The 13354-nt window shown below is 39.9% G+C and overlaps 1 protein-coding gene across 2 annotated transcripts in view; it reads left to right on the top strand.

The window, feature by feature from the left end:
• DNAJC2 (DnaJ heat shock protein family (Hsp40) member C2) overlaps window positions 1-13354 on the top strand; it is a 41408-nt gene that overhangs the window by 26179 nt on the left and 1875 nt on the right. For both annotated transcript variants that reach the window (XM_077863953.1, XM_077863954.1), the window contains 11 exons: window positions 838-918; window positions 2050-2115; window positions 2399-2490; window positions 2570-2691; window positions 3599-3748; window positions 7355-7443; window positions 7513-7582; window positions 9240-9424; window positions 10510-10610; window positions 10709-10816; window positions 13053-13207. In XM_077863953.1, coding sequence (XP_077720079.1) covers window positions 838-918; window positions 2050-2115; window positions 2399-2490; window positions 2570-2691; window positions 3599-3748; window positions 7355-7443; window positions 7513-7582; window positions 9240-9424; window positions 10510-10610; window positions 10709-10816; window positions 13053-13207 — 1219 coding nt within the window. The remainder of the gene's footprint in view (window positions 1-837; window positions 919-2049; window positions 2116-2398; window positions 2491-2569; window positions 2692-3598; window positions 3749-7354; window positions 7444-7512; window positions 7583-9239; window positions 9425-10509; window positions 10611-10708; window positions 10817-13052; window positions 13208-13354) is intronic.

Genomic DNA, 13354 nt, shown 5'->3' with positions numbered 1-13354 from the left:
TTGGGTATCTGAATACTCCCAGGTGATTCTAATGTGCAGTCAGGTTTGAGACCCACCTTATTGGTTTAGTGCAGCTTAATATTTTCTCCACTCTTCTCATTTTTGTTTTGTAATCGTGTTGAAGGTGGTAAAAACAAAATAGTGTAATATATTTTGTTGTGGAATGGTTTCATAGAGTAGAAAACATAGGTCAGTGACAGCTTCAGGATCCTTTCAGAGATGATGAGTGAGGTGCTGAACTGAGAAGTCTGACTCTTAGGGGAATGGTCATGGTGATGATGAGGTGGGAATCATCTCTCTATTAACATTATTTTTTTAATTTGGGCCTTCACCTTGCTTTTGTACTGCCTGTTTAGAGGCAGGAGTAAGTATGCTTGGGAAAGGGGTTTTTCCAAACCTGTTTTACGTAGGCAGTGTGACAGCTGCTAATTTGTAGAGCTGAAGACAACTTGATGATGAGAACATGGTTTCATTGTTTCCTCTCCAACCCTGTGTACCCTTGTCCTCATTACACCTGCATTGTTCAACACCCCACTGCTCATCTTCCAGCTCCATCTCTTAGTCACAGGGGAGGGAGATTATAGGGGATTAGTAAAAACTTCTATTTTTTAATATTTTTATTTACTTATTCATGAGAGGCAGAGACAGGAGAAGCAGGCTCCATGCAAGGAGCCCGATGTGGGACTCGAGCCTGGGACGCCAGGATCACACCCTGGGCTGAAGGCACATGCCCAACCACTGAACCACCTAGGCGTCCCAAAAGTGCTTTTTTAATAAATTAGTTTCTTGACCTTTGTACAAAATTTTAAACTGAATTTTTCTCTTTTATTGTTTCAGGTGGTCAAATAAAAAAAGTGTCCCTAAACTTGGTGATATGAATTCATCATTTGAAGATGTAGATGCGTTTTATTCTTTCTGGTAAATGAATACACTATTTCTATGATGCTGTCATATTTAAAAGGCTAAGTATTCAGTAAATATTTGGTTCATAAACTAATTGAAGGATAAGAGGATCACAGAACCTTTCCTGAACAAAAGCACTTTATGCAGAAATAATCATAAAAGGTTTTCACAAAATGCTATATTATCTCGTATGTGACGTTTAAGCTTTTATGATTTTTTAATCTGTTTTCTAATAATCAGATCCCTTAATATCAAGCATACTATAGTGGTAAAAAATGAAAAATAAGGAGCCACTGGATTTCAATAAAAATAAATACATTTTCATTTGTCTTATTTTAAAAAATACTTGAATACATGTGGAAGGCAGTGCTTTGTCTCTGTAACTGATTCACTAATGTTTAATAAATAGTATTCATGGCCAATTTAGAATACATGTGCTATATTTTCTCATTAAGCATACAGAAAATGAAAACATAAAATTATTGTGAAACAAAAGTGACCAAATTTAGCTCTAACAGTTATAGTTGCTTTTCCCTTCAGAGGATTACAAATCAGAGATACAGTAACCACTTTGAGGGTTACCCTACAACTTGACAGATTAGGATAGGTGAGATAGGGAGAACTGTAACAAGTCCCAGGCAAGAGAGAAAGCTAATGGAGATGGCAAGGAGTTGTGATTTTAATTTATGGGTGATGAGTGTACTTTTAGGTTTTTTTTGTTTTGTTTTGTTTTGTTTTGTTTTTTTTAATTTTTATTTATTTATGATAGTCACAGAGAGAGAGAGAGAGAGAGGCAGAGACACAGGCAGAGGGAGAAGCAGGCTCCATGCACCGGGAGCCCGACGTGGGATTCGATCCCGGGTCTCCAGGATCGCGCCCTGGGCCAAAGGCAGGCGCCAAACCGCTGCGCCACCCAGGGATCCCTACTTTTAGGTTTTGATACCAAATAACAGAGTCATTTCAGAAAGATGAAACAGAAGATGACTTGAGCATAGTGTTAGTTCCGCCAAGGATGGGTGGGATCTACTAACACGAACTCATCCATTCGCTATTAAAGTTTCTTAGAATTACATGCATCTAATTTAATTTTAAAAGGAAATTTTTTTTCGTTTGTTTTGGCTTAACTTTATTTTGTTTTTATATTAGGTATAATTTTGATTCTTGGAGAGAATTTTCTTATTTAGATGAAGAAGAAAAAGAAAAAGCAGAATGGTATGTATGTAAGGTACTAATAAAGGAAGATATTTGGTTCTTTGTTGTGATGATGAATAAATATACTACATATATTTTCTTAAATAATTTTCTCTGTGTATCTGTTTTTGAGTTTTTTAGTAGTATTTTGAGACCCCATCTCACAAGTTAAATACTTTTAACATGAATATTCCCCCAAAAATCAACCAAAATTAACATTAAGTAGAACACCCTTTAACTAATGTTAATAGTGACATGGCATTTTAACCTCAGTAATTTGTTTGCAATATTTTCTGTTTTTTAGTCGTGATGAGAGGAGATGGATTGAAAAGCAGAACAGAGCAACAAGGGCACAAAGAAAAAAAGAAGAGATGAACAGAATAAGAACATTAGTTGGTAAGTATAATTAATATTTTTTAAAAGGTTCTTTAATCAGATACTAGAAATTGAAAAAGTTAACCTTTTTCTCTGGTAGACAATGCATATAGCTGTGATCCAAGAATTAAAAAATTTAAGGAAGAAGAAAAAGCCAAGAAAGAAGCAGAAAAGAAAGCAAAAGCAGAAGCAAAACGGAAGGAGCAAGAAGCTAAAGAAAAAGTAAGAGGACATCTTATGAAACTAAGATGATGAAGTTGGGCTTTAAGCATTCATAAAATCTTCAATCTTCAGATCTATGTAAAAAGCTATAATTTTGAGGGGTGTTGGGATCCCTGGGTGGCGCAGCGGTTTGGCGCCTGCCTTTGGCCCAGGGCGCGATCCTGGAGACCCGGGATCGAATCCCACATCAGGCTCCCGGTGCATGGAGCCTGCTTCTCCCTCTGCCTATGTCTCTGCCTCTCTCTCTCTCTCTCTGTGACTCTCATAAATAAATTAAAAAAAAAAAAATTTTAATTTTGAGGGGTGCCTGGGTCGCTCAGTCGGTTAAGTATCCAACTCTTGATCTCAGAGTCATGAGTTAAGCCCTGTGTTGGGCTCCATGCTGGGTGTGGAGCCTACTTTAAAAACAACTACTATAATCTTGAAGTAGAGAATTAGGTGTTGTGTGAATAAATCTTAATAAGTTGATACCATTGATAATTACAGGGATATTCCTTACCAGCAAATTCTTACTAAGCAGAAGGATGTCGTATATATCCTTTGATACTATGCTTATTTCTAGGGACACCTAGGTGGCTCAGCGGTTGGGCATCTGCCTTTGGCTCAGGACATGATCCTGGAGTTCCGGGATCGAGTCCCGCATCAGGCTCCTACATGGATCTCTCATGAATAAATAAATTAAATTTTTTTAAAAATACTATGCTTATTTCTAATGGGCCTATTTTACATTTCTAATAAATGTAGAACTGTACCAGCTGCTTTTCTCAGTTCAACCTTCAGTCTTCCATAAGGTGACATGTCCCCTTTTTTCCTAATTTATTTTAAGGTTGATTTTTTTAAATACGATTATAGATATTTAGAAATTCTAAGTTTCGTATTAAAATGATTTTATTTTCCATTATTAAAGCAAAGACAAGCTGAGTTAGAAGCTGCTCGGTTAGCTAAAGAGAAAGAAGAGGAGGAAGTTAGACAACAGGCATTATTGGCGAAGAAGGAAAAAGATATCCAGAAAAAAGCCATTAAGAAGGAAAGGCAAAAACTTCGAAACTCCTGCAAGGTACGTCAGATTGTGACTGAACCAACACTAGGTAACAAATCTAATTGCTGAGTAGACTTAAGAATTTTTCTTTTCTTCCACTGTGCAAACATATGCTGTTTGACACATTTTATCTTATTTAAACTTCTTAAATAATTTAAATTCACTTTTTAAAAACTTTACATGTGCATATTTCAGTAGGCAACTGTGGTAATTGGGTTTTTTTGACATAAACATCGTGTTTATTTTCAAACCTAAAAATAATCTTGTTCAATTATTCTAATAGTCTGTATTTATGTCTTTGATTATTCCAGTAATGTCTTTGTGTGGTTGATTTATTCAAATTAGGATCTAAAGAGGATCATTACAGAGGCTTCAGTTGTGTCTGTGACAGGTCCCCCCACCATCACCACCTCTCTTCCTGTTTCTCATTGCCGTTCATTTGTCGAAAAACCAGATCATTTGTTCTGCTAATGTCCCAGACTTTGGTTTTGGCTGGTTGCTTCCTTATTGGAGTTAAGTCTATTTTTATCTTAGAAAAAGTTCTTTTAGAAGTTAATCTTGGGTTCTTTTTAAGGAGCTTAAAGATTTCACTTTTATCAAAATATTGTTTGGGAGAATACTAGTATTTTGCATTCAGATAGTTTTCACTAAAAAATACTGACCAAAAAATCCCAGAAGTTTTCAAATGTAGTTATGCCCAAGAGCTGTTCTTACAATTTAAACTGGTAGAGACCGGTATTGTTTTTTATCAAATAGCACTAAATGAATAAATTAATGAACGCCAAGGTATAGGGAGAGGTTGCCATACAGTATTATGTACTATTCCACGGAGTTAACTTCAGCGAGTGTGTAAGTGCTTACTGTGTGTGGAAACATTCTCTTCCATGTCACCGTCCAGAGGCCCTAGATATTGGATATATATTTTAATTTATACCATCCTGAATCTTCACTTAATAATGTAATTGAAATTAACCTGCCCCATCAGTAAGCTTTGAAAACGGTTCAGTCAAAATAAAAGCACAAGTGGCCTCTTCAGGCTTTTGGTCAGCAAGAGGAAATAAAATAGAAAAAAAAATGAAGTATTTTCCTTGGATTTCACCCAGGAAATTATTTTGAGAAGGATGCATTGGATCATAGTGATAAAGTATGTGTGAGAGCAAACTACCTGGGTTTGAAGTCATTCTCCACCAGACACTTAACTGTCTGTGGGCCCTCGGGAGGTTACTTTTGTGCCTCAATTTCCTCATCTATACAGTAGCTCAACAGTACCTAGTAGTAGAGTTGTGAAGTTTATTTTTTTTTAATATTTTTACTTATTCATGATAGAGAGAGAGGCAGAGACACAGGCAAAGGGAGAAGCAGGCTCCATGCACCGGGAGCCCGACGTGGGACTCGATCCCGGGTCTCCAGGATTGCGTCCTGGGCCAAAGGCAGGCGCTAAACCGCTGCGCCATCCAGGGATCCCCTGAGTTGTGAAGTTTATATGAGATTATTCACATGCAGTATTTAGCACATTTGGCATATGAGAAATCTGTAAAAACCTAAAAAGGCTAATTAGAAAATAGAAAGTGTGAATAGTACCTAGACATGATGCATAAATGAGGGTTAAGTGTTCTGGCATTAGGTAACTCTTTTATTGCTCTTTTCTAGCAGGAGTTCATGGATTCATCAGATAGCTGGTGAGCACTTATTATGTGCCAAGCACTTAAAATTTATGTACATATAATGATATGGTCTTTGCCTTCTAGAAATCTGGTTAATGAGAATTAAAACCAAACACATTATGATGAGCACTAGGATGAGAAAGTACCACAAGAATGGTAGTCAAGGCAGGCTTTTGGATCTGGTAGGATTTAACCAAAGCAGTATATGTATGAGATCAGAGATAAGGGATGTCAGGGAACACAGAAAGAAGGCAGAGATTCAGGAAGCACCCAGACAAGAGGCAGCTGAAGAGGTAAGGAACCGGGTCCTGAAGGATTTAACAGGTAACCCAGGCATCCCGAGTATGGTGCCTTCAGCTGAGAGGGTCGGAATAGAATAGGAGGAAATGAATGAGTATTTAGGAGATAGACGTGGCTGCTGCCTGTGTGCCATTGATCATATTTTGGAGGTGGTTAGTAAAGGAGGATTTACATAGTCCTGGTTTCCTGCGTGGAGCACTAGGTGGATGATGGTGTAATTGAATGAAATAGGAAACAAAGGAAAAAGCTGAAAGGAAATGAGTTCAGTCTCCTGCCATTTCCACCTGTACCAGTTGACTTTAGTTTAGAACATGTTGAGCGCATTGAGATGCTCAGGTAGTAATTATGAGTAGGTGGTTGGGCGTACAAGCCTGGAGTTTGAGTGGGATCTCGAACAGTCTTTATCTCAATGCCACTAGGAACCATGTGAGATCACCAAGGAAAAGGATTAAGAGGGAGGAGGATGGAGGATGCAAACACCCTACTTAAAATACTGATAAACAGGCAGCCCTGGTGGCCCAGTGGTTTAGCACCGCCTTCCGCCTGGGGTGTGATTCCAGGGTCCCGGATCGAGTCCCACATTGGGCTCCCTGCAGGGAGCCTGCTTCTCCCTCTGCCAGTGTCTCCGCCTCTCTCTTTCTCTCTGTCTCTCATGAATAAATAAATAAAATATTTAAAAAATAATAAAATACTGATAAACGAAGAGGAGCCAGGGAAGCAGTGACCAGGCAGGTAGGAAGAAAATCAGTAGTGCTTCTGGACACTAGAGACGGGTCAACAGTAAAAGCAGCATTGGGACCCTCATAAGAGCCAGACTGTGTGGATTAAGGAAACATGGAAAAGTGAGGAATGGGAGACATTGAGCACAATCTTAAAATTTTTCTAATATGGGATCCCCGGGTGGTTTAGTGCTGCCTTCGGCCCAGGGCGTGATCCTGGAGATCCAGGATCGAGTCCCACATCGGGCTCCCTGCATGGAGCCTGCTTCTCCCTCTGCCTGTGTCTCTGCCTCTCTCTCTTTCTCTCTGTGTCTCTCATGAATAAATAAATAAAAATAAATAGATAAAAAAGATAATGTAATGTGTTAAGGAATAGGAGGGATTAGAATTTTTTTTAATTTCACATTTAAAATTTTACAGTTCAGAGGATCCCTGGGTGGCTCAGCGGTTTGGCGCCTGCCTTTGGCCCAGGGCGTGATCCTGGAGTCCGGGGATCGAGTCCCACATCGGGCTCCCGGCATGGAGCCTGCTTCACCCTCTGCCTCTCTCTCTCTGTGTGTCTATAATTAATTAATTAAAATAAAATAAAATAATAAAATAAAATTTTACAGTTCAGCACAAAGATAGAAGAGGCAGCCTAACAGAATTTTGAGTCGTCATACAAAATTTAAGTGGTTCTCTGAGGAATCATCCTGACTTATACCATCCAGAGATCTTCCACGCCATCACCTTTTTTGTTTTGCCCTCCCCCGTCTTGGTAACGGCTCTGTGTTGCGGGCAGACCGGGAGAGCCCCGGAGTGTGGTTGGTAATGGTCAGAAGGCCACGCATTCCATCCACCTAGGAATCTCTTGAGAACGTCATGCTCTGCATTTGTGTTTATGGACATGTGCTTCAGTGCTGGTAGATAAAATATGAAAATGTTTGTGTTTGTGCCTCTAGGCCTGGAATCACTTCTCTGATAATGAGGCAGAGCGGGTTAAAATGATGGAAGAAGTGGAAAAACTTTGTGATCGGCTTGAACTAGCAAGGTATAACTAAGTGCTGCTGAAGTCTTGCTGTGGGCTTAGGATACAGTTTCATCCCCTTTTTTCCTTTAGCTTACAGTGCTTGAATGAAACACTCACATCATCTACAAAGGAAGTAGGAAAGGCTGCTCTGGAAAAACAGGTAATAGAACACATCACTTCTACCTTTATTTAGCATTTGATTCTGTTCATAGTGTTGCTTTCACTTAGTATTTCCCCACCTAACATATAAATTACGAGTAACAGCAAAGAATCTTTTGTGTCCCCCAGTATGTTTTGCTTCCAGTAAGTGCTCGTTACTTTAACTGGATTTAGCTAGGAGTTGTTACCATGGATGGTGTTGGATTTGTGGTATCTAGCACATTATAGTTTTTTCAGTCATTGTTAGAAAAATTAATGTTTTGATTTCTCCTTGAACATCTTTGTAGGACAGTAACATTTAGGACCAAAAGAAATCTTTGTTCTGTCTGGTGTTCACCTTTTATTTTACAGGTGAGGAAACAGGCTCAGAAATTCAATTCAGTGTAACAAGTATTAGTACCTACAATATACAGCACTATGTGTAGGTTGTTTGGAGGAAAGCCTAGTGCTGTTGCTGCTCCAGAGGAGTTTAGGAAGTTACACTGAAGAGAAAAGGCCTGAGGACCAGAAGATGGAGGGTCTGCAGTAAATGCTGTAGGCTAGACAGGAAGTGCCCAGTGCAGGGCACAGTGGTCAGGCAAGGCTCAGTGAAGGGCTGGAGCCTGGCTTTTTTTTTTTTTTTTTTTTTTTTTTAAGATTTTATTTATTCATTCATGAGAGACACAGAGAGAGGTAGAGACACAGGCAGAGGGAGAAGCAGGCTCCCCACATGGAGCCCAATGTGGGGCTCGATCCCAGGACCTTGGGACCATGCCATGAGCTGAAGGCAGACACTCAACCTCTGAGCTACCCAGGCGTCCCATTGATCCCATCTTGAAGGATAGACAGTGCTAAGATGAAGGTCAGAGGGAAGCATGAACCGTACCATAGAGGGCGGAGCAGGAAGAAGTGAGAGATAAAAATGGTGAGGAAAAGTAGCGCCCAGTTAAGGTTTTTAATACCATGATAACTGTTTTCCATTACTGGAGATAAATTAAGTAGCAAAGGGTTAATGTGCTATGAATCTGGCATTTGCTGGCAAGATGTGCTGGACAAGTGGGACTAGTTAAAAGATTCTCACTAGGACTTGGGCTGTGAGAGGTGAGGAGAGTCTGGAGCCACTGGCACTGGGTGACTAGTTCTGAGGAATGGACGGGGGAAATGAGTCACAGATGACCCCAAGAGAGCTGTGGACAGAGGCAACAAGGCCCATTAAAGGTTTTATTACTTGTGCACATGTTTAAAGGTTGCCTGGACGTAACAATGTAACAGGTGAAAGGTCAAGATAAAACAGGCCACTTTCTAGGTCATTACCTTTTCGTAGAGAATAAATGAGGTTATCTTCTGAAACAATGGATATGAGCTTAAAGAGAGCTTTGAAATGACCCTTATGGGTGAATAACCCAGTGACTGTATACTTGATAAGTAGTGTCCAACGCAAGTAGAAGTCACACAACACGAACACAAGACAGGTCAAGTTGAGGGTGGTCCTTGGTTCCTCAAGCAGAGCTATGCAGCCTGGAAGCCCGAGTGAGGCAAAGCTCGAGAGAGAAGCTGATGGCCCGTCCTGGGGTTGGCTTGGGAGGCCTGTAGGACGTTGTTAGGAGGGTACTGAGAAGTGAGAACCAGAGCGTAGCAAGATGTTTTAAGTCCCTGACTTACCTGTGGTATTTGTGTAGATAGAAGAAATAAATGAGCAGATTAGAAAAGAGAAAGAGGAAGCTGAGGCTCGAATGCGACAAGCATCCAAGAATGCAGAGAAATCAACTGGTGGAAGTGGAAATGGCAGTAAAAACTGGTCAGAAGATGATTTGCAATTACTAATTAAAGCTGTGAACCTCTTCCCTGCTGGAACAAATTCAAGGTACTGGTCTTAATGAAACTTCTTTTTCTTAAGTGATTTTATTTATTCATGAGAGAGAGTGCGCAAACAGGAGGGGCAGAGGGAGAAGCAGACTCCCACCGGCCTCCTCAGCAGGGGAGCCCACACAGGGCTCAATCCTGGGACCCTGGGAACATGACCTGAGCCGAAAGCAGATATTTAACCGGCTGAGCCACCCAGGTGCCCCTGTTGACACTTCTCTTGAGCACAAACTGGAGCCTGGGGGAAATGCAGACAACACCCAAATAACATTGGTTACAGCAGAAACTTCCAGGGCTATGCTTGAGTCTAGACAGACTGTGGTCCGCTGAGTTCAGTGCCACAGTAAAAAGTGTGAAAAGCAGAGTACATTTTGAACCTGCAGGTTTTTGCAGTTTACATCACCAATTTCTCAGGAAATTAAAGATTATGAGACATAAACCTTGACTCTCACACTGGCTTACTCCACCATGGCTAGTACTGGGGACTAGGTTGTGTTCCAAAGTTAGTCAGTCTTAATCCTTCTTTCTTGCTTCCCACCTCAAACTGGAACTTACTGCAAAGTCTGAGTTTAGAACTCAAAAGAAGGGACGCCTGGGTGGCTCAGCAGTTGAGCATCTACCTTCAGCCCAGGGTGTGATCCTGGGGTCCTGGGATCGAGTCCTGCATCCAGCTCCCTGCATGGAGCCTGCTTCTCCCTCTGCCTGTGTCTCTGCCTCTCTCTCATGAATAAATAAAATATTTATTAAAAAAAAGAATCCTCAAAAGAAGCCTTTGAGATCCAGCCTCCCTCTTTCTGTAGATGAGGAAACAGACTGTTCACAGAATTTGTGTCCAAATGGCAGTACACACAAATGTAGGATTTCGTTTCTCTTGGTTTGTACACAGGTATCAGTAAGGTTTTTTTATAGACTTGAAACCAAGATTATATACAATTGGTTTAAACATATGAAAAGCAAGAGGTATTATAGTCCAGATGGTAATAATGAGACCACCAGTTTAAAGCTAATTCTGTATTAGATATCTGGGTCATTCTAAATTTTATTTGGGCATTTTTACCCTTTAACTTACTATATTGATGTCTCTAGATGGGAAGTTATCGCTAATTATATGAACATACACTCTTCTTCTGGAGTCAAGAGAACTGCCAAAGATGTTATTGGCAAAGCAAAGAGTCTTCAAAAACTTGGTGAGCGAATCAATTTCTTTGCTAACTATAATAAATATTTTTAAAATCTATGCAATTTAATGAAAGACTAAATGAGAACTGTAATTTTCATGTTTCAGACCCTCATCAAAAAGATGACATAAACAAAAAGGCTTTTGATAAATTTAAAAAAGAGCATGGAGTGGTGCCTCAAGCCGACAATGCAACACCTTCAGAACGATTTGAAGGTAATGGTTTTTCTTTAGAAAATGCTAGCCATGGGGGATCCCTGGGTGGCGCAGCGGTTTGGCGCCTGCCTTTGGCCCAGGGCGCGATCCTGGAGACCCGGGATCGAATCCCACATCGGGCTCCCGGTGCATGGAGCCTGCTTCTCCCTCTGCCTGTGTCTCTGCCTCTCTCTCTCTCTCTGTGTGACTGTAATAAATAAATAAATAGATAGATGATAGATAGATAGATAGATAGATAGATAGATAGATAAAGAAAGAAAATGCTAGCCATGTGCTCACACTGTGATAATGGAAAGCAAGCATATCTAGGACATTCACAGATTGACTTCACCCAACACCACTGTGAACTGCAGTTCTTCCGTTTCAGATGCGTTAGCGGAGGGGCTGGGTTCGTTTAACAAATTTTGCTAATCAGTATTAAAGGATATTTAGGGGGCCAGCTGAAATTTGAATGAGGTCTACAGACTAGATAATAGTATTTTATCAAGCTTAATTTCCAGACTTTGAAAAATACCCTATAATTAAGGAAATGTTCTTAAGGAAAAATGAGGGAGTAAAGAGCATCATGTCTACAACTTAACATGGTTCAGAATAAATTACCTCTGTTAATATAGAAAAAAAGCAAGCATGGTAAAGATTATGTTCAGATTTGGGGAATCTGAGTAACATGTACAGGGGTTATTTCAAAATTAAACTTAGTTAAAACCTGTTAGGGTGCTGACGTCTCGGTGTTATAGCTAATTTGATTACCTTGGACTAATGTGCTTCAAACTGTAAATTATGGCCCATAGATGGGTCACAAATAGCAAATATCAGAGTGCATTCATTATACCTTATTTTAAAAAGTGGGCATTATTTGTAAAACTTTTGTCCATGTTTTACATGTGCATTTAGGGTGTGTGACTCTTTTCTGTGAGTAGTAACAAAAATGTAGAAAGTTCTATTTCACTTGCTACATTTGTGAGCCACCAATCTCTTCTCCCCCCTAAACTAATCTTGGGATATGCTTTCCAGGTCAGTTCCAAATATGTTTCGGCATTAACTAACTCTATGTGATAACCTATCCCTGTCCTCTAAGTCCCACTTTTCCTGTATTCTTAATCTGGTACTATCCCAAAATTTCAGTATTAAAGAGGCTTATTTTGTATTAAAAAAAAAATCACACTGTGATTGCAAAAATCAGTGTTTCTGGGGTTTTTTTTGTGTAGGCTGGGCATTATTTAGGCGGTTTTAAGGTAAGTCACAAAGGGAAGTTCCAGAACACGCAGAGGGCACTCTAAAGGGAGTTTTCCTCTCCCTGTGTCCTCTCCCTGTGTCTTTGTTCCCAGAGAGGAAATGAGTTCAATCTGTGGTGTTAAATGTGGGCCTGAGACCAATGAAAAGAAATTCCACAAAGGGCTTCCTGGAATTAAAAGCTGACTTCAGCTTTTTAACAATTTAGCATTTTCATTTTCCTACAGAAATGTGATATGTAATACTTACATCCTTAGGAAGACCTACATTTTCTGATACCTGTAGGTCTTGTCAAGCACAAAGAGGTTAGTTTAGTAGAGTAGTAGCTCCAAAAGAACTTGGTGGATGGATGTGAAAATGCCACACTGGAACGCAGAATCTAATGCCCCTGGAGCACTGAAGCCTTGGGCGTTTAATTTTGCTAGGTTCTTTCCTCCAGTATACAAAGAGAATGTTTTTCAGGGTCTCACCCACCTAAAGTTTGAGGCAGCTCTTATATGACTTGTGCTTTTTTGAACCAGTGTGGTAGGATATTTATTAGGTTGTAAGAGACCAGGAACATAAGGCAGATATTTGAGATATTTTAGGGAATGTGAGCTATCCTAAAAGTTTCTTGAAAATTACCACAGATTTGAATAGATACCTGTGCACCAGAAGACTCCCCCGGGAAGGTGCTGCAACAGAATTTTCTTTTTTTTTTTTTTTTTTTTTTTTCAGAATTTTCTATCAAAATAAGAGGTTTCAGGAGATCCCTGAGTGGCTCAGTGCCTGCCTTTGGCACAGGGCACGATCCTAGAGTCCCGGGATTGAGTCCCGCGTCTGGCTCCCGGCATGGAGCCTGCTTCTCCCTCCTCCTGTGTCTCTGCCTCTCTCTCTCTCTATCATAAATAAATAAATCTTAAAAAAAAATTTTTTTTGAAATAAGTGGACTGGCTTCTCTGTACCACTTTCTTTAAAAAATAAATAAAATAAGAGGTTTCAAATAGAAATTTTTCTTGAACAGGCCCATGCACAGATTTCACCCCTTGGACAACGGAAGAACAGAAGCTTTTGGAACAGGCTTTAAAAACATACCCAGTAAATACACCTGAAAGATGGGAAAAAATAGCAGAAGCAGTGCCTGGCAGGACAAAGAAGGACTGCATGAAGCGATATAAGGTGATCGACTTTTCAGAGCTTATGGATTTGATTCCATTACCATTTAAATTATATTCCAAAGAAATGACAAACCTTGAAGCTTTCTAGCCTGGCAGTTAGTAAAAATAAGCCTTTCCATTGGTGTCTTAATTATAGATTTACCCAATG

Source organism: Canis aureus, chromosome 21 (genome assembly GCF_053574225.1).
Source record: "Canis aureus isolate CA01 chromosome 21, VMU_Caureus_v.1.0, whole genome shotgun sequence".
Classification (NCBI taxonomy): domain Eukaryota; kingdom Metazoa; phylum Chordata; class Mammalia; order Carnivora; family Canidae; genus Canis; species Canis aureus.
Note: the sequence above shows the minus strand (reverse complement) of the source record. Positions and strands in the feature narration are given on the sequence as shown.